Source organism: Mastigoproctus giganteus, chromosome 4, assembly GCF_048544385.1.
Source record: "Mastigoproctus giganteus isolate SK-2022 chromosome 4, ASM4854438v1, whole genome shotgun sequence".
In the NCBI taxonomy this organism is placed as follows: domain Eukaryota; kingdom Metazoa; phylum Arthropoda; class Arachnida; order Uropygi; family Thelyphonidae; genus Mastigoproctus; species Mastigoproctus giganteus.
In genome coordinates, this window is record NC_143578.1 from 74581662 (window position 1) to 74604439 (window position 22778).

The window sequence follows — 22778 nt, forward strand, 5'->3', positions numbered from 1 at the left end:
ACTGGATTTATAACTTATACGTGTATGTTATTAAAAAATTATAATCTATCCAAATTTGCATTAAAGTACATCCAAGGAAAAAGAACTGGTTTAAATCCATAGAAATAAGTAACATGGTGACCTAAGATCCAAAGGTGGCGTAGTTAAGGATCTGATTATAAAAGAACATGAAGTGAGTCCATGTATGTGAAACAATACCAAGGAAACATTTATTGTATGGCAGAACAGGAAATAATTCCATGTATATAAAACTAGACAAATACACAGGTAGTACCAGGTTTGAATTTATTGTGGAAATAGTAGTAAATGAAACCAAGGAAAAATAATCAGTTGACATTATATCCAATGGTAGTTGTAGTTAAGCATCCAAATTATGTGTTTGTTTTTCTCAGTCTTTTTACAAAAAAAAAAATGTTATGATGGCGAGATGAAAAAGAGGGTCAAAATATGTGAAAGAGAACCAACCTTTAGTTCTTTTCACTATGTCTATATATTCACCAGTTCCCTTCTCTGTGAAGTTTTATATGCTACTTAAGTGGGTTGCACTGAATGGTGAAATGTATGAAAATTACACCAATAAATGAAAGTGCAAATATACTTAATTTCTCTCTCTCTCTTGTGTGTGTGTGTGTGTGTGTTGCACATTTTGTTATAGTGCATGTCTTTAAATATTTATAGCTTTCAACTCTGGAGACGCACCCGAACAGCATGTTCTGCTACAAAGTTCTGCTGATGCTGAAACTAGTAATGATGCTGGTGGCGATCGTACTGAATGCTGTAGTGGACAAGAAAATGGACAGTAAGAAAGACAATTCAAGCTTTTACTTGTTTTACATCTAGTTACTTATTTGTTAGTGGTATTTAATACTTGTCAAGTTTCCGGATTTATATTGGAATAAGTGAGTGCAAAAGAACCAAAAGTTGGTTCTCTTTCACATATTTTGACCCTCTTCTTAATCTCACCATCATAACATTGTTTTCTCAACCTTTTACACAAAAAAAAAAGACAAAAAGAAACTATAGCATTGCCATTAAATTCAGAATTTTAAAATTGCAAATTTTTCTTTACTTTTTTGTTAACAAATTGGCTAACATTAGTTTTTAAATGAATTGGCAGTGTGAGGTGTGCTAATCTGTGGAATGTGTGAAACAGCATGTCTTATTCTCTGTTTTATGTGTAGCATTTGCCATGTTTTTTGTGTGGTGCCAAGCTAATTAACAATGACCTGAAGGTCATTGTTAATTAGCAGTGGGAGGAAATGTTGTCTAATCAGACATGCAAATATGCATATGGGAAATATGTAATACACGAAAAGAAATGCAAAAGTAGATGCAGCATTTCTGACTGAAGATGGTGTCAAGCTTTTGTCTGAATGTTTATGAAAGGAGTATTTTAAATAAATAAAGACGAAAAATAGCAATAGGAGTGGGATAGTAAGAACGTTCGTATCACCCTTGTATTACACTTAATAGTTACTTCCCATTCATTAGTATTACACTAACGAACGAGAAGAACTTTAGAATTAGACAGCAGAAAGATAAAAAGCATAGAAAAAGTTATTAAATAGCAGTAAGCTCGCTTGTTTATCAGAGAAAATCTCACCTAGGAATCAATATCATGATTCCTAGAAGATTAAATATCGTTACTGAGAATAAAACCTTGACTTTTAACCTTTCTTGGCAAAAGAATATCACAAATATTGCTTCCTATCAGTCAAAAAAATTTCTCTCTGCCCCTGGTATTACTCTTCTTCTAAACAGCTATTGATTCTTTACGAATTTCCAATCTGTTCCACCATGGAGTATTGTTCCTGCATATGAATAGTGTCCCCAAAACCTCTCAAGCTTCTAGACTCTATCCAAAAGATGGCAGTTAGACTGGTCAGTGCCAGTTTATTTGAACATTGTCCATGTCTTTTCTACAGATATTTTCACAGATACTGTTCTTCTGAATTGCCATCTGTAATTCCACCTCTTTCTTCAAAATTAGTCCAAACGTGCCTCAACTAATGAACATCCATTTATTGTTGAACTGCAGATTCTAAGAACTAACCTTTTCTCATTTATCCATTCTGTGTGTTTTCTTTGGGGTTACTTTTGTATTTCCCGGGAATTATAATCAATAGAAATTCCAGACAGTCACAGAGGGGGTACATATGGGCTGTACTTTCAGGATTGATTCAAGAACTGAAAACAATAAAAAAAAGTTTATATAAACATGAATTCAATTCTGAGTGGTTATGCAGCTATGAGGGTTTCATTAGTTAAAATAATAAATAAGAATAAGCTGACATGTTTATTCATACCAGGTACACTTTTCCGTATTTTTATTTATTTTTTGCCATTGAAGCCAGTCAAATATGGTGGTCTGAGACAGTATTTAAATTCTATACAGCGGGACCAACTGATGATGTTACCAACAGCAAATTCAAAATGGGAAGCATTCAAAGAAATAATCTTGGAAGCTACTAGAATTTTCATGCCAACTAAGAAATATTGTTCAAGATTAGGCCTAAATGGATGTCAGATGAACTAATTAGACATGTGGCAGAGAAGAAAAATGCATGGGATACATATAAAATAACAGGTGACACAGTAGCCTATGATAGATATAAGCTGGTCTGTAACCAAATCACAAAGGAGGTTAGGCAGGCAAAGGCAGATAATGAGAAATCTTTGGCAAAGGATGCAAAGGAAAACAACAGAGTTCTTTACTTATGTAAACTCTAGAAGGAAGGGGATGAATCAGATTGGTCCACTTGATATCAATGGTTCAACTGTTAATGATCCTGCTCAGGTAGCTAACAAACTAAATGAATATTTTGCATTGACATTCACACATGAGAGTTATTCAGGGAAGGGAATGCCAGAGGTGTATTAAACTCTGGCAGTAAGTTTGATAATCTTGTAATAACTGAGAGTAAAGTGGAGGAGAATTGTTTAAGATTAACACATGGATGGAATCTATCCAGTTATATTAAAGGAGGCACAAAGGAAGTAAGCAAACCCTTAGCCATAATTATGAGAGCTTCCCTGGACTCAGGAGAGGTACCCATGGTCTGGAGATGTGCAAATGTGACCCCAATACACAAAGGAGGGTAATTACAGACCTGTTAGTTTAACTTCTGTTCCAGAGAAATTAATGGAGGCACTGGTTAAAAAGCATTGCAGGATTATCTAGACAAGACTTCAGTTATAGCTCGGACACAGCATGGGTTTGTTAAGAGGAAGTCTTGTCTGACCAATTTGTTGGATACTATGATGTGGTCACAAAGGAACTGGATGCAAAGAATAATTTTGTTATTGTATATTTGGATCTTAGAAAGGCTTTTGATACTGTTGCACACGGAAGACTGCTGCAAATTGGAGCAGTGTGGCATTGGAGGCAAATTGGTGCTGTGGATAAAGGGATGGTTGAGTGGGAGAAGACAGAAAGTGGATGCTGCTCTTCATGGACTAATGTTATTAGTGGAGTCCTTCAGTGTTGGGTCTATTGTTGTTTTCTGTATGCATTAATGATATTGATGATGGTGTATCACGCTTAATGTCTAAGTTTGCATATGATACGAACGTCAACTGGGTTGTTAATGACAGTACGCTGCTGCAACAGGATCTAGAAAAGTTGAAGCCGGGTGGATAAAGTGCCTGCCTGGCAACCCAAAGGTCACGGGTTCGATTCCCGCCTCTGGCTTGGATCAAAGTACTGCAAAAACTTTGGGAGGTGCATTATGGCCACAGAAGCCTATGCGCCAACAACTACCAAAAAAAAGAAAAGTTGAGTAAATGGGCTGAGAGGTGGCAACTGAAGTTTAACAGTAACAAATGTAAAGTACTGCATATGGGAAGCAGTAACCCCTGAGTTATGTATCAATTGTGCAGGCAGATATGAAGTTTTCTGAGCAGTGCAGATGGTCTGCAAGAGTAGCTCATGGTGTTTTGTCAATGATATACAGGAATTTTTCTACCAGGGATAAGTAGGCGACTATCCCCTTGTATAAGGCAATGGTCAGGCCACACCTTGAGTACTGTATACTGGTCTGGAGGCCTCATTTTAAGAAGGATGTAGAGCTGGTGGAACAAGTACAGAGAAGTGCAACAAGATTAGTGAATGGAACAAAGGGGTGCTCTTACAAAGAAAGGCTTAAGTTTTGCAAATTACAGTGTCTGGAGACTAGGCACCTACAAAGTGATCTGATTGAGGTGTATAAAGCCAATGGTTTTAGCATACTCAGTGCTGTTGGGATTCTTCCTCTTGCTCAGAATAATCATTTGAGAGGGCATAAATTCAAATTGAGGAAAGACGGTTGTAGGATAGATGTGTGGAATTTTGCCTTTAGCCAGCGGTTGGTTGATTGCTGGAACAAACTTCCATCTGTCGTAGAAGTTGACAGCTTAAGCAGATTCAAGGCTGAACTGAACAAACATTTGGAGCGAGTGAATGGTGAAATGAGAATGGGGTGGTGTGTTTTTTTTTTTTTTTTTGACTGATGCTATATAAGCTTGCTTTCTTGCATCATGTGCTCATGCTAATGCTAAATAATTCACAACCATTCAGAATAAAATGTTTACATGAACTTATTTCATTTTCGCATTCTCACTCAATCCTGAAAGTAAAGCCTACATGTTATGAAATGTCTTTTGTGTGTGTGAGCGAGTGAACGAATGAGTTACTGTTGAAGGGACTTCTCCTTATTGTATATTTCTTCTCTTGTTACCCACCCAGTCCAAAAAATCTTCTTTCAGTTCCACAAAAATACATGTGATGTACCAGAAGGAGTTAGTGTATATGTGTTGGGTAATATTTGAATTTTATTTGATGATTTGTTCATGGCTTCACCAGATAAGTGTAAAAATTAATATTAGCTTTGGGTAAGACAGAGTGGAAATTAATATTAAAAGGTATTAAAGGCATATTGTTCAGTTATCTCTCTCTCGCTCTCTCGCTCTCTCTCTCTCTCTCTCTCTCTCTCTCTCTCATGCAAAGGAAGACATAATTATTTTTTGTTTTACAGAGAGCTCTCATCTGCTTTTCATTCCACATCCATTAATCCATGCTCATTAGATGCTACTGCTCCATCCATAATATCTAAAGCTAATACTCCATTCAGACGGTCTTCTTCTCAACCAGAAATGCCTTCTGGCCGACCCTCTACTCTGAGCAAATTGGAACAAAAGCGAATGCAATGGGAAAAAGAAAGAGGTTTGTAGGAATTTTCTAGCATATTCTTTAAATAAACTTTTACAATTAGTATGTATATTTATCTTTTGGTGTTTATACAGTAGTGTTTTATAAATGAACTTTCTTCCAATAATGATTTGCAAAATTCAACAATGCTGTACCCTGTAAAAGAAACGTTACAGCTGCAACAAGTAATATTAAGTAGGTGCTAACTGCTGCTTACCTACTTACAAGCAAAAAATTAAAAAATCAAATTCAAAATACCTAATGAAAAAAATAAATTAAAAAATTCTAGAGTAGGGCCAACATTCACAGAGAGAAATAGTTATTCAAGTTCAAAGTGGCATGATATCCCCCAAAAAGTATGGCAATTCCTGCCATACTTTTTGGGGGATATCATGCATATCTACCTTGTATGTTTTGCTCAAAAACATACAAGGCCCCTTCCCCACACCAGCAGCCTAATGGGTGAATACAAACACCCACTTAAGAAGAAACAACACAAAAGAGAGACATGCATAATTTTGTAAATTATTTTTTATTGCATCATATAATAAAATAATAATTTTCATTTTTATTGCACTTCTATTAAATTTGTTAATTGCTGCCTAGGGAAAAACCAGAGAAATCTGGAAGGTAAGCACTTCCACCTTTTCTGGTAGTGCTTAGTTTCTTTTCCTTGAAGATTTCCAGAAAACATCTTTTATACTTTGCAGAAAGCTTACTTTTCTTCTGGAGTGCAGTCAAGTTTGTGTCATGCTTTTGAAATATGTGCCACCCAATTTATTACAAAGAAAGTAGTTGAAAAGCATGGTAATACAAGATACTGAGATGGTTCCAACTTTCTGAATTTAAGTGGTTGGCCCTTATCAGAGGTAATTTGTACAGAGTAGCTGAATAAATGTTACAAAAAAAAAAAAATCAATCATTTTAGCAGTCCTGCACCAATTCCCCAGGAAATAATTTTAACTCTTCCCGTGTAGCAAAATTGGCACACCCACAAGAATCTCTGCTAAAAGCATTTAAATCTCAAGAAAACATCAGTTTATTTTTCAGCACGCTAACTGAATTCTGATTAGTCTGTTTTCTTCACTTTACATTCTCCAAGATTTTAAATGTGATCAGTTTGTGGCTGTAAGAATGTTTTTATTTATTTAAAACACATTCCCTTATTAGTGTGCCAGTATATTTTTTAAAATAATAAATATTAAATATTTTTATTAACCCATATTTTCAGAAAAGATTATAATGTTATGTTCATTTTTATAAAATATATTAATATTATTAATAATAATAATATAAACTATTAATTATTCACCTGACTAGAATATCTTTGGCAAATATTTTTGCCAAAACTGTTTCAGAGAAGAAGTGAAGATTAATATTGAAGTAATTACAAAAACTTTTCCCTCAGCTCCCTTCATTGCTAGCTAAGGTGTCAGTGGGACTGACTCAGGTAAAAATGCAGTTTGATGATTTTTTGCATGTATGACTATATCATCCTTTAAAAATATTGCAGTTATTGCCCAAAAATTATCCTGATCTGGAAACTGTGATGTAAAGTTGTCCATGAGCAAAAGTGCCAACTTTGTTGAAAGTCTGACCCTGAGATTTGTTCATTGTGATGGCAAAAGCTGAGAAATTGTCTTCTCTTCAAAGTAAATGGCAAGTTAGTTTCACTGGGAGCTAAATCTTGGGATTTAAAAATTTTTTGGAAATTTATTTATTTATCCCCCCCCCCAAATTTTACTGCTAATTAAAACCGGTTGCAAAAGGAATCAGGTCAAAAACTTGTTTAGCCTTTGAGTTATTCAAGTTCAAAGACTATTCTGGACGGAGGGGCATAAGCAAATTATTATATAGATTATAAAGTTCGATTAAAATTTTATTGTAGTTGGTATTGTAAAATGCTTTGCTGCACTTAATAAAGCAACTCAAAGAATTTCTTTTTACACAATTGCTCTTCAGTAAACCTCCACATGGGCACATAGAATGTCCTGACAGTAGTCAATTTCATTCCATTTCTTAAGAGATGTTTTGAAGCATCTCTTGAGAAATGGATGTCACTTTTTTTTTTTTTTGGAAGTACAATTTTTTTTTTAAATGAAAACCCCAAACTCTGTGATATGGTTAACTTTTCTTTGAATACACCTTGTCCTTTATAAAGAAATCCATAGGTGTGATATCTGGGGAATGAGGAGGCCATGGAATGGCACCATCCCGGCTGATCCATTGGTTAGGCAATATTTCGAGAAAATCGCAGACATGAAAGCTCCAGTGTGGTGGTGCTCCATCTTTCTGATAGAACACATATCTGGGTAATTTGCAGAGTTCACAGTGTTTTCATGGGAGAACAATGTCCAGTCACTTGGCTGAAGGACAGTGCATGCCAGACCTTGGGCTATCACACTTGTGTTCATGGACTGAGTGGGGTTTTCAGAATCCCACATGCAACAATTTTCTGTTAACTTTACCAAACAGGTGGAATGTTACTTCATCACTAAAACCAACATTTTTCCAGAAAGTGCTCATCTTCATCTATATGGTTGAGTACATGAACAGCGAATTTCTCTCATTGTGATTTGTCACGAAGCTTAATTTCCTGGACAATTTGCACTTTGAAAGCATAAAGTTTCAATATTTTGCAAACTACATTGTGCAATGTTGTTCACAGTATTTGCAGTTGCAGCCTTGCCAGGCAGATAGATTTTGTTGGACTTCGGCTAATTTCTGAAAATTTATCTGCAGATGCACTAAGTCTACCCGCTCCTTTCTGGTGCAGCATACTGCCAGTTCCACCATCACCTCACTGATTGTTCTGTAGGTGGAGAACTGGTATCCCACAACAACAATACACACATTGCTTTCTCCTGCACTGTCACCATTTCAATGCTCTACTGTCACAATGCCTGCTGGGATCAGGGCTGCCAACCACATGAGAAAAAGGTCATCAGGTTGCTTTGATAACGGCAGCAAATAATTTTAAGATACCTATTATAATAAAATTTTGTCTATCAATAATAAACGTCTGTTCCATTTTTCAGAATTAATATTTTTTGTGGATACAGAAATGTTGAATTCATAACAACAGTATATTTATTTTGAAACAAAATTCTTTTAATACATTATAAGAAAAGTTACTTGGGGAATATACTATATTAAAAAAAAAAATAAACAAAATAGTTTGACTTATAGTTGTATGTAGATTATAATTAAATTTAAGTTTGATTGCTCTTATTATTTTGAAATCAGGATTCAGTTTATTTAACTGTTTTTGAAAGTTCTTAAAATTTATAATATGTTGTAAGTTGTTTAACTAAAGCAAGCAAACAGTTTAGAAGATATATCCCTTATTCAGTCAGAAGTTTTATTTTAAATAGTTGACTACATGTGTGGCATGTTTGGATAAATGGGAACGGTTTTTTTTTTTTTTTTTTGAATTTTTTGACTGATGCTGCATAAGCTTGCTTCTTGCATCCTATGCCTCTACTAATGCTAATGCTAATATCTTCATTAATAAATACATAAAATGAAAATAAGCCCAGCACCGAATCGTGAAGGACTCAACTAATAAAATTAGTCCACAAAGAGCAGTGTCCATTGATAACTCTTTCTTCTTGCACTTGACCATCCCTTTATTCATAGCAGTAACTTTCCCTTAATGCCACACAGGTCCAGTTTGTGCAGCAGTTTATTATGTGCAAGAGTATCACAAGCATACCTAAAATCCAAGTATATGATATCAAGGTTATTTTTTGCATCACAGTATCCAATCAAATTGGTCAGACAAAGTTGACCCTTGGCATGCCCATGTTGTGACTGAAGTATAACTACACTCCTGTCTAGATGACCAGTGACTCCATTATTTTCACTGCAATAGAAGTTAAGCTAACAGTTCTGTAATTACTCATGTCACTCTTTGATCCTCCTCCTTTGTGATGTACATTTGCACATCTCCAGTCCTTGAGGGCTTCCCATGAATCCAGAGATGCTCTTATAATTACGGATAATGGTTTGGTTACCTCTTTTGCTGCCTCCCGTAATATAATTGGGCAAATCCCACCACCCCAGGTGCCTTTCTTATGGTTAATTTCAGCAATTCCTATTCCACTTCCCTCTCTGTTATTGCAAATCATTTAGCTCTCTGTTAAGAGTTTGATAAACTTCTGATATCCACTTCCCTAAAGAATTCCTCGCGTGTGAATGTAGATACAAAAAACTTTTTCAACTTATCAGTGACCTGAGCAGGATCATTAACAGTAAAATCATCGGAACTGTCAAGTGGACCTATGTGATTCGTCACATAGGTCCACTGACCTATGTGATTCATCACCTTTCTTCTAGTGTTTACATAAGAAAAGAAGTCTTTGCTTCCTTTGCCAAATCTCATATTCTGCCTTAGTTTGCCTAACATCCTTTTGGATTGATGCAGACTAGTTTATAACTACCATAGGCTTTTGTATCACCCATTAATTTATATGCATCCTATGCATATTTTATGTGGCATTTATTTAGGCCTAAACCCAGAACAGTATTTCTTAGTTGGCATGTAAAGCCTAGCAGCTTCTATGATTATTTCCTCGAATGTTTCCCATTTAGAATTTGCTGTTGGTAACATCATCAGTTGGTTCTACAATATAAAATTTAAAAATTGCCTGAGATCACTGTAGCTGCCTTCAATAAAAGCAAAAACCCTTCCCTTTACCCCTGATTGTAGTTACATCTTTAAGTAAATCCCAGTGCCACATCAAACTGGCTCAACATTGTGCTGGCAACCCATGTCAAGTGGATGTATTACCTTGGATTTTGAGCTTCTTAACTAAAAGAATCACCCTTTCTCTCCTCTTGTGTGTCCTTTCTGTAATACAGTAATACCCCGAAGTTACGCGATAGGCGGGTCCGACGAAAATCGCTTGTCGAATTTGCGTAAGTCGGGGTACAACTTTGCATATAAATACATATAAATTTTGTTTAATTGGGACCAAGGACTAACAAAAACACTAGTTTAGAAGAAAAATATTAATAAAATTGCAGTTCTTTATACATATTAATACAAAATATGTATTAAAAAAATAAATGACTTATGTAAAAAAGTTATTTCGATGTCAATGGCTTCATAAAATCTAACAAATTCGTCTGGCGACACAGAGACTTCTTTTTTTCACTCAGAATTTCTTCGTAGCAAGCTAATAATTTTTTTATTCCTTGCTTTGTAGCTATAACGCGTTCTTCGTTGTAGTCTGTTTTCTAAAATTTTTAAGCCCTTTTCAATTGAGCTGAGACCTTCTGTCAAGTTTGCATTTGTCATGTGCCTTTCGCCTTTGCCTCATTTAGGCCTGTAGCACGTGCAATATCACATGGTCTTTCATTTCGCTCAAAGCGTTTCACAATTTCATATTTTTTTCTCTATCAACAGAGGCCGACTGGCCATAAGCCTTACCGGGGAAACCCCGGTGGGCCTGTGTGATTTTGGCCATAAACCATAGTATGAGGCCACTATAAATTTTTGACCCAGTCTGCCTCTGTTTATCGATAATTGCTTTTCTTTTTCTCTCTGAATCTGCAGTGTCTTCACCAGTACGCTTCCTTTTCACACCTTTTAAGTATTTTACTCATTTTTAGGGAATAAAGCATAATTACAAAACGAGGAGGCACGCTTGATACGCATAAACAAAGCTGCGCGCATGTAGCAACTGAATAAACCATAAAGGCAGAGATACACTATAAACACCTCACATTTCTAGGGGTTACTACCATAAAACAATAAAAACCCAGTTGCGTTTCTGCTAGTGGAATCTGTTATAAACTGGTAGTAAACTCGATCTAATTGCATAACGATAGCTGGAATTGTGTTGGTTTTTACGTTATTATGGTGAAATGTGTTTCCCCTAAAACAGATACATTTTCAGAATCTTCTCTTCATTCCTATAGTGTTGCGTTCGGTTGGGGTGATTCTACATTCGACTGCCATTTCTTGTAAACACAAAGGCGAATCGTGCATAAGCCAATTCGGTTCGTGTTATATTATAAGATATCATTACCGTATTTATAAATAGTGTATGATCGAATTCATGTAGTGTAAACACTTGTTATACGAGGACTGACTGTATACGGCTCGACCGACGCGATCCATTTCTCTCGTGAAAACAATGTAATTTCCGACAAATGTTGAGCACGAATTCGATGCACACATATAAATATGACAGTTGGAAAATTCTTGTATATGTGTGTGCAGCTCATGCGCAGCAAAGTTGAATTTTGTTCATCTTTCGCTCTCACTCTCCGCCGTTGCACCGTATATCGATAACATATGAAAAACGACCTTGAAGATAGTGGGCGGCAGTGTTGCCAAACGAAAAAATCAAGAACCGCGTAACTCCGAGTTCGTGTAAGTCGGGGTATTACTGTATATTGTACTCCTCATTCTGCACCTGTTATACTGTATTTGAGTGATACCCTGTCTCTGATATCCCCACAGTTCTGCATTTCATCACTTGAGCAACAGTTCAGATTCATCAAATTTATTTACTATACTTCTAACATTGGTGCACATGCAAGTATACATGCACCTGTCTTAGTTACCCTAACACAGCCCATGTATTTACTTGTTTCAGGATTATTCTCAGCAATCCATGAAATCCCCAGCACCTTGCTTCCAAGCCTCCTGCTCATTCCAGTAGAAGCAGAGAAAGGATCACTTTCGCCATTGTCCATGGCTTATGTTAATCTATTAGTCTTTGTATCTACCTAAGCCAATGGTTTTCTAATCCACCCAACACTGCCTTAATGGCATCAAGAAATATTCTTGCACTCTTTCTATTTAAATGTATGCCATCCTTGTAGAAGGAATCTCTACTGTCAAACACAGACCACGCTGAGAAAAATTTTACCCCATGAGCCTTACACAGTCTATCCAGGTCCAACTTGATTGACAAGACTTATCATATACTCTGTCATATCGTGCTTAGGCAGAATTGCAGACACTTTCAAAATTAACCCTAACTCGTGACCTTTCCTCAACATTGCCCTATACTTGTTAAGTAAGTCGATAGATATCATACACTTAATGTTTTTAATGTTAATGTATACAACATTATCACCTTTTGTGCTCTTAAAAGATATCTGTTTTACAAAATCTTCATCTTTTGCCTCCTGTCAGACATATCCTGGTCCTATTCCAGTTGTCCTTTTTTTTTTTTGCACACTATATTTTTCCCCATTTCCCTGACAATATACCTCATGCGGGACCAGCAAATTCTGCTGTAGGGCTTTTGAATTTTTATCTTTTTTTTTTCTTAGTGCTATAGTAATGCTGCTGTGGGAAACTGACAGCTGCTGATTCTGTGAAGCTTAGAGTTGTGTGTTCTGAATTAAAAGTTCAGGTTATTTATATAACCTGAACTATACTATGGGATCTAATGATTATTAATGGTGCTGACAGTTGTGAACTGTATTTTTGAAAAATTCTTTTTATTTTTAAATAATAAACACAAAGCAATAGTTAGCTAAATATGTAAAATATTAAATGTTGTGTGCTGTGGAAATAAAATTTGAAATAAGTTTTGAAAAAAATTAAAACATGGACGTGAATAATAGCATCTTAATGTGTATTTTTTAAAAAAAAAATTAAATTATCTATACATAATAATAAAAAAAGTTATATATGCACATGTGTATATTTAAAATTTTGCATGTTAAACAGTTTTAAACTGAAAAATGGAAGAGGTGAAAAGTTTAATTTCATCATAAATTTTTTTATTTTATTTTCAGCAGAATTAATTTAAAAAAAAAAAGGGTGTAAAACACACAGCATATTTTAAATATTTAAGGTTTTAATTTAAACCAAAAAAATGCATACAGTATTTCATTCCATTAAGAAAAGATGAAATATTGATATACCGCAAGCAGAAAAAAATCCTAAGGAAAAATATCTCAACTTTTTCCCGAAATTAAAAAGAAAGTTCACACGCATCAGTTGTAGTGCCACTATATTTGTGACGATTAGGGACACCACCATTACTACAGGGTTAACACCTAAAAGTATAGCAAACATAGTGGTGCTCCACCTGACAGGTGCAAAAATTTATTTTTAATTCCAGGAAGTTTTTTGTTTTTTTTAATTCTGCTTAGATAATACTAATATTTCATCTTTTCTGAATGGATTGCAGTACTTATATATTATATGTTCCTTTATTTTTTAATAAAAAAATGTAAATGTTTAAAAAATTAAATAAAATTAAATTAAAATTATGTAAAAAAAAAAGTTTTTTACATAATTTTATTTTCAAACAATCAAAAAATATTAATTCTGCAGAAATTAAAAAAAAAGTTAAATATAAAATAAACCTGATTCTGCTTAGCACATGAGACTTGAAGGATTTGCTTCCACATATATTTCTGTTTATTATATATAGAAATATTTTTAAAAATAAATAAATAATAAAAATAAATATGTATAAAATATACTATTATTCACTTCCAAATTGAAATTTATGTATCATTCTTTCAAACGCAACTCATGTGAGACTTGATATTTATATAGCTAGTGGGAAAGGAAAAGGAAGTAATCTTGAACTATGAACAACGTAATTCAAAATTTGGTAGCAATGGTGGCGCTTATCAGCTCCCATGTTATTCTTCACAATGACAGTTGTGAATCAGTACTGCATCTGGCAGGCATGCATGTAAATTACTCTTCAAAAACTGTAAAAAAAAAGTTCATAGACTATATTGTGGTAACCGTACTTATGAATCTTTAAAAAATTTCAGATTTTTAATCAGTAATTAAAGTGTTACTCATGATTGTTAACTTGCAGCTGCACCTTTCTGATGCATTGTTGGGTTAAAATAATGATGATGATTGGTTTCTCATATAGCAGTCTTACAGTCCAGTCTTAAATCTACTATAGTTAAGTCAATGCCATTCATTGCCCTAAAATCAAAATTTTAGTTTTGTATGATGCATTATTCATAGATACATAATTTAATCTAATAAATAAGTTACATATCGCACATGTAATTCAGTAAGGCCACATCTCGAATTTTTATTAAAACTGAGTTACGTGTAGGGTAATGATACGGAGATTCAGTAACGATAAGTGCCCTGTTATATATAAAATAATATCTATGGCCATAATTCCTTAAATTTATCATTCTTAAATTTAAGGCATTATGGCCATAGATGAATACACAAAATAAAACAGTCAGTGCAGTTCAGCCTTATCTCAAATTTTTCAAAAGTAGAAATAATCTACAATAATTTTAGTAATCATGTTTTAAAACTTAGATTTCAATGAAATATAGTCACCAAACGTGGAACTGTAACTTAATTACATCATTTATTATCAAGAACAATCACATTCAAATCATTGCTGTGTAAAATATGTAATTTTGGCCATGTGGCCCTACTGCATTACATGTGCGATATGTCTAGTTCATTTTGATAGTGTAAGGATATACAGATTTTTATGAATGGGTTTTGTGCAGTTGTATTTTACTTTTGATATATTAGTATACTGCAGTAAGTTATCGGTAATTTCTTTTGATATAGCTGAAATGCAAGATTGGAATCCTTGGGGACGGCCAGGGGGTGGTGCGCCTGTTAGTAGAAGAAATCAGCCGATAGCATCAGTAGCTCCTAGAACAGAATCTCAGGTGACAGTTTTCATTTTGTGAATTAAAACCATTTTAAAAAAATATTAAGTTCAGTATTGAAGAATTAAAATAAAAATAATTATGATTCTTAAATTATATAAAAAAAACCTTGATCACAAATACCTTAGTCACAACAAAGAGGCCATATTTGTTGGATTGAAAATGACGTGTTTTAATTCAAGCCTTCATTGTTATTAACAGGATGGACAGGAATGTCATAAGCAAGGTCCTGTTATTGAGTTTTTCCCCCTTACAATACGGCATGGTGAGGGAGAGGAGAAGCAAAAATTCTTAAATTAGGAATATATATACAATAGTCCTTTGTTGGGCGGTAAGTGACAAGTATACAAGGAAGCTTGAAATATAACATATTGTTTCAAGTCACTTGGCATTTTACCTGTTCGTTACAGCCAGATTTGACAAAAAAAAAAAAAAAAAAAAAAAAAAAGCTTCACATCTATTGCTATAAACAAAACTTTGATTCAGCATTCTTGAAGAGAACAGAATTTGCAACAGTATCTTTCTTGAAGTAGTCATAACCAGTTGATGACAAACAAACAATTCAAACAAAAATCTACAGACAAAAAAATCCTGGTTAAGCTAATGTTTGAAAGCATACTGCACTCGTAAATAATCCCTTTGCTCTATTTTAATATAAAATACATATGTTGTCAGCAAAATTTAACTCAAGTCCAAAGTCCGGATTTTAAATAATCTGCTTTCCTCTTCCTTACATTTATCCACTCTCCAGCCTTTTGAAAGTCAAAAGTTAGCAGGTATGATATCACTATACTCCATGTGAAATTCTGATTTATGAACTTTTTCCAAGTTCAGCAACTCCATAAGAGGAGGAGGTTTCTCTCTTCTTAAATTTTTTTTTTATTTTACTTCTCCTGTACCTTAGTATTGCTGTCAGTGGCAATTGTTGTTATTATTTTAGCACAACTCCCCTCAAACACCAAGGCCCACAAAGTATCTAACTACATTAAAATATCAGAATTTCCAGGAGCCGAGGGATTTTCCCATATACAGGCAGTTTTCGCTTTACGAGTTCTCGGGTTTATGAGTCCCCCCCCCCAAGTATCAACAAAATCGAAAATATGAAGATTAATTGCAAAAAATACTACATTCATAAATACTGCATTTCAAACCACGTGTGTAGCTATTCAATACAGTGTACCCAGCTTTACAATATTAGGGGCTCACATCTGGTGAGTATGGGCTTGGCAAACCCAGGGTTCTGAGCTGGATATCATTGTTCTTCTCTTCTTGGTGATTCCCTTCTGCTTCTGACTTTCTCTCTCTCTCAGGGTAACACGAGAAGGTTTTTTTTTTTTTTTTTTTGTTTTTTGGCTGGTGCAGCATAAGCCTCAGGCTTCCTTACACTTTACGCCTTATAATAATAACCAAATCTTCGATGAGGACCAAAGAGCCTTCTACTGGGTGAAGATGAGAAATCAGGAAACGGACCACCTGAGAATAAGACGATTGAGGAGTTCTGGGGAAATATCTGGAGCAGTGAAGTAAGACATAACAGCAGAGCACCATAGATAGAAGTAGAACGGAAGAAAACCAAGGACATACAAGAGATGAGAGAATGGGAGATTCGATAAGAAGTAGTAGTAAAACAATCGATCAGGAACACCCACAACTGGCAAACCCCAGGAATTGATAACATCCACAACTACTGGTGCAAGAAGCTCACCTGCACACAGAAACCCCTAGCAGAGCAGTTCACTTGAATGATAAGGCACCCGGAGACAATCATGAAGTTTCTCACTCAAGGAATCACATATCTGAAGCCTAAAGATGAAGATACAAGAAATCCGGCAAAATATAGGCCAATCACCTGCCTCCCAACGATGCACAAGATCCTGACCAGCTGCATAACCAAGAAGATATCAGACCACTTAGAGTCAGAACATCATGGCCGAAGAGCAGAAAGGATACAAGCAGAGGAGCAAAGGATGCAAGGAGCAATTAACCATAGATGCCGTAGTTATGGAGCAAGCCTACAAGAAGCACCGCAAACCTATACACAGCCTACATCGATTACCGCAAGGCCTTTGACTCTGTACCTCATAGCTGACTAATAGAAACCCTGAAGATCTACAAGGTCAATCCAGTAGTGACAAACTTCCTAGGAGCAACAATGGCGAAATGGAGTACCACCGTTAAGGTCGAGAACATCACAACCAGGCCAATCCCCATTAGAAGAGGAATTTTTCAGGGTGATGCTCTGAGCCTACTGTGGTTCTGTCTAGCACTCAACCCGCTATCCACCTTGCTTAACAGCAGAAAGTATGGATATAATCTCAAAGGAAGAAAGAACTGTACACCCTCACCCACCTGATGTACATGGATGACATCAAGCTTTATGCGGCAACTCCAGCAACTACTCCGGATCACCAAAGAATTCAGTAAGGACATCAGGATGGAATTTGGTCTAGACCCACACACTGCACCAGGGGAAATTAATTGGCCGAAACTACCAGCTGCTGACTGGTAAAGAGATTGAAGCTATGGCAGAAGGAGAGACCTACAAATACCTAGGGATGATGCAGGCTCAGCAGTTAGAGCACAAGGAAATCAAGAAGTGCTTGACCAAAAAATATCATCAGAGACTCAGAAGCCTGCTGAAAGCAAAATTGAACCGAGGGAACACAGTTAAAGCCATAAACACCTATGCAGCTCCAGTACTAACATACACCTTCAGGGTCATAGATTGGACTAACACCGAGCTAGAAGATATGCGAAGGACAATGATGACCAAGAACCACCAATACCATCCGAAGTCAGCAGTGGAGAGACTAACAATAGCTCGAAAAGAGGGTGGAAGGGGTCTGATAGACTTGATAGAGCAACAGAAAACGGCGAAAGTTAACCTGATGGATTACTTAGGGAACAACAGCACCACTCCAACAGGCCATAAGGAAGATAGATAAGTGGTATACCCCACTCAACCTAAGTGAGGAACCCCCATCCACCCAGACGGCACAAGAAATGAAGTTAGAAAGATGGGCAAAGAAGACACTACAATTACCTCCATCAAGATCATATTGATAACATTGTTTCCAATGCATGGCTCACAAGTGGGATGCTCTTCCCCAAGACTGAAGGATCTATGCTGGCCATCCAAGACCAGGTAATCAACACCAGAAACTAAAAAAAATACATCGCAAAGGAGCCCGGAATGTTAGATGACACATGGCGACGATGCCACCTGGCCTCAGAAACGATCCAACACATCACCACGGGTTGCAAGGTGTCACCCAGACTGAGTACACTTGTAGACACAACCAGGTAGCCAGGATAATACATCAGAAGCTAGCGAGTAAATACCAGTTGACCAAAGAAAGGGTACCATACCACAAGTACGAACCCCAGCAATGCTAGAGACCTGAACCCATAAGCTGTACTGGGACTGCGCCATAACAATGGATAAGACCATCCCGCACAACAGACCGGACATAATCCTTGTGGACAAGCTGGAAAATGCTACCTACCTGATTGACATAGCGGTGCCCAACACTAGTAATGTCCAGAAAATCCATGAGGAAAAAATTAGGAAGTACGCAAACCTGAGACATGAAGTCAAGGAGATGTGGCATATGCAAGAAGTATCAATCATCGTGTCAACCACCGGTATGGTACCAAACACTCTACATAGCAGCCTAGCAGCAATAGGTCTCCCAGAGAACGCCTACAAGGAACTCGAGAAAGTCGCAATCCTGTAGGATAGTCAGAGATTTCCTCGACCAGCAATAACACCAGACATTACAACCACCTTGGTAGCAGTACCCGTCACGGAGTGGAATCCCCCAATCAGTGAGAAATAATATAAGAGCAATAATAATAATAATCCGTTCCAGAGACACCATCGTATCGCTAATATATCGTAATGTGAATCCAATAACACATTGTTTTTTGCTAATTCTTTTCAAGATCTCGGAAGTTAATTTTTGCTGTATAACTAAGCTATTTATCTCTCTAAAATGTCTTTTTTTTTTTTTTTTTTTTTTTTTTTAAGTCCATGAGTGCGACATTAAGGCCATATAAAAGTTCATGAGCTTGGTTTGTAAATTGTATTAGTTATCAATTCAAATCATTAAAATGCACTACACTTTCATCGTTATCATATGTTCTGTTTTAAGAATCAATTTTAAACGCCTTTGTGATATTTTTCTAAAGTACATTTCTGGTGGTCACGACCATAAAACAATAAAACAATTTGCACTTCAGGTTTATTGGGCTTTTCTGATACTGCAAGCAATTATAAACAGGTAGTAAACTCGATCTTTTTGCATTTGTGAAAATACTGATAGCTGGAATTGTGTGGTTTTTACGTTATTATCGTGAAATGTGTTTCTCCTTTACAGAAATCTTCAATCGTATAAAAAAACAAATTTTCAGAATCTTTTCATTACTTTTTTATAAGCTTCGTAAACTTGTTACTCCATGCTAATCGTGTTAGTTGCAATTTGCGTGTGCCATTAAAAAATTCTTATGCATGCAATCGTGAAATTTATAATTATGAGATTATCTTGGACACAAACGCCTCTTGAAACATTTCTGAAGAAGACTCATTGTGCAACAAACCAGCGAGTGCCGAGCCAATAATGAGTGATCAACGAGTGTGCATTTAGTTGATGATGATGAAGAATAAACATTCTTAAACATTTGTAAGTCATAAATAATTTCTCTGTTATTATAATTTGCTTGATTTTACAGACTACGTTTTCATTTCTTTCGATAAATCAATCATTGTTTAAACATAAACTAATTAGCTAACTAATTTCATTGTTGAGATTGTGACCCCTATTTTTAACCTTATATCCATGTGAAATAAATTCCCCCTTTAAGAGTTTTCACTTTACGACCGCGCACTACGAACAAATTAATTCGTAAAGTCGAGAACTACCTGTATTATATATGTATACTGTCAGTTTCTCATGAGCAATGACACAAATATTATAAAACAGTCATTTATTATATAAAACTACTTGCAAGTATATACAGGGTGATTCACTACCAGTGCGACAAACTTGCAGGAGGTGTAGGGGGTACAAAGACGAATCGGAATCACATAGCATTGCAGGGTCCGAAATGCCTTCGTCATGTGGTAGAGGACGTTGAACGGGAGGTCGCGTGAACACGATCCCGCTGGAAGTAAGCATTTGCGAACCGTTTCTGTTGAAGAAACCAAGTAGCAAAAGTCCTCCAGAGTGGATAATCCACAGGCTCCAATGATTGGACGCGTTGCAGATGGTACGAACTCATTTGGTTTGTTGACAGTATCCTCCATACAGTGGATTGGGAAATACCCAATCATTGGCCTATCGCTCGAGTACTCATACTCGGATTGCCTTCTGCAAGACATAGGACATTCTCCTCATTGTCTGGCGTCCTCATCGTTCGCTCTCGATTCATGGTACCTCTCGTGAAACAACCAGTCTCACGTAACCTGTGCACACTTGCGAAAATCGTATGATGAGGAGCACGCCTGTGCGGGAAACGTTTCTGGTACAAGCGCAGAGCGGCGCGCCCGTTACAGTCTGCAGCTCCACACGTGTGGTGCATGACAGCCAGTTCAACGTTTGAATACTCGTACATCCCACTGCCTCGGAAACTGATTCGCAAATGCTGACTTCCAGTGGGATCGCTGTTCACGCGACCTCCCATTCAACGTCCTCTACTGCATGACGAAGGCATTTCGGACCCTGCAATGCTATGTGATTCTGATTCGTCTTTGTGTCCCCTACACCTGCAAGTTTGTCGCACTGGTAGTGAATCACCCTGTATACAAAACTGGTATGCATTTGCATTTATAATCTATTCATTTTTCTCATTTAATCTATTAATACTTGCTATCATTCCTATAAAATTTCTCTCAATTAACAATATCAACTGTCTCTACAGCAACAAACTAAACTAAACTAATTCAATCTTAATCACTTGCTGATATTTCTCTTAATCACTTGCTCATATTTCTCTTAATCACTTGCTCATATTTCTCTTAATCACTTGCTCATATTTCTCTTAATCAGCAATATCAAATCTCTTCACAACAGCAATCCACAAGCTAACTTAATATTAACAATTTCATATATCTCTCTTAATTTAGCAGTATCGATTTTCTTTACAACTTCAATCAATGAACTAACTCAATACTAAACATATCCTGTTATACAGGGTGATTCACTACCAGTGTGACAAATTTGCAGGAGGTGTAGGGGGCACAAAGACGAATCGAAATCACATAGCATTGCAGGGTTCGAAATGCCTTCCTCATGCAGTAGAGGACGTTGAACGGGTGGTCGCATGAACAGCGTCCCGCTGGAAGTCAGCATTTGCGAACCGGTTCCCGAGGTAGTAGGATGGACGAGTATTCAAACGTTGAACTGGTCTACATGCACCTTGCATATGGAGCTGCAGACTGTAACGGGCGCACCGCTCTGCGCTTGTACCAGGAACGTTTCCCGCTCAGGCGTGCTCCTCATCATACGATTTTCGCACGTGTGCACAGAAGGTTACGTGAGACTGGTTGTTTCACGAGAGTTACCATGAATCGAGAGCGAACGATGAGGACACCAGACAATGAGGAGAATGTCCTAAGTCTTGCAGAAGGCAATCCGAGTACGAGTACTCGAGTGATAGGCCAACGATTGGGTATTTCCCAATCCACTGTGTGGAGGATACTGTCAACAAACCAAATGAGTTCATACCATCTGCAACGCGTCCAATCATTGGAGCCTGTGGATTATCCACTCTGGAGGACTTTTGCTACTTGGTTTCTTCAACAGAAACTGTTCTCAAATGCTGACTTCCAGCGGGATCGCTGTTCATGCGACCTCCCGTTCACCGTCCTCAACCGCATGACGATGGCATTTCAGCCCCTGCAATGCTATGTGATTCCGATTCGTCTTTGTTCCCCTTACACCTCCTGCAAGTTTGTCGCACTGGTAGTGAATCACCCTGTATTTATCATAATTTCTTCAGCTTTAACCTTATTCTAAAATAATCTGCAACTTTATCTAAGTACAACATAGTTGTACTTAGATAAAGTATGGTCCTTCTTTTTCATGGTGAGATTTCTTGGCCGACCGGGCTAGCCGAGTGGGTAAAGTACCTGCCCGGCAACCCAAAGGTCGCGGGTTCGATTCCCGCCTCGAGCTTGGATCAAAGTACTGCAAAAAACCTTGGGGGGTGCAATATGGCCACAGAAGCCGATGCGCCAACAACTACCAAATCAAAAAAAAAAAAAAAAAAGTGAGATTTCTTTGTGCAGATTCCTTCCATGGAGTGCAGTGAAGTCTCTCTTCCTAGGTTGTCTTCCCTATAGCACTTCCGGTACTGTCTTATTTTGGGAACACTTCTCTGTTAATACTAAAGGAAATTAACACAGCAGTCGTAGAAGCCAGAGGCACTATCTGACTGACTTGTTACTTTGCTTCCGGATTAACTTCTAGCACAGGAAGATGACTGACGACAGATAATCTAAAATTTCCCTAACTGGACAAGACAGGTACCATTTTACTTTACTCTTTTTGATACTTTCTCTCCTAAAACTGGACTTCACCCCCCCCCCCCCACACTACTAAAATACCCTCTGTGGTAAATGGCAGAAACTCTTCACCACACAGCAGGACTCTCCCGGGAGGACTGGACCCTGAACTGGACCTAGAACAACAACGACAACCCCCCAACTTTTGGTGTGAAAACTTTATTTTCTTTGCATTTACTTATCTCTGATTGTCTAATTTAAACCCAATGCAATCATGGTGTCATTCTTGAAACTCACTCTTCCGATATGTAAGAAATTCACATTCTGTTTTTTCCACACAATGGAACTCCTCCATCGTTTACTTCTAGATCACCACCTGATGACACACTTTTGAACTGCTCCACACTGATGCCCGTCCCTAAAATGCACTTGGTGCCACAT

The 22778-nt window shown here is 36.8% G+C and overlaps 1 protein-coding gene across 1 annotated transcript in view; it reads left to right on the plus strand.

Annotated features, from left to right (window-relative positions):
* Window positions 1-22778, plus strand: part of LOC150086838 (uncharacterized) — a 120212-nt gene that overhangs the window by 14003 nt on the left and 83431 nt on the right. The window contains exons 2-4 of the mRNA XM_090372291.1: window positions 679-799; window positions 5013-5200; window positions 14730-14833. Of these exons, the coding sequence (XP_090228417.1) occupies window positions 679-799; window positions 5013-5200; window positions 14730-14833 (413 nt within the window). The remainder of the gene's footprint in view (window positions 1-678; window positions 800-5012; window positions 5201-14729; window positions 14834-22778) is intronic.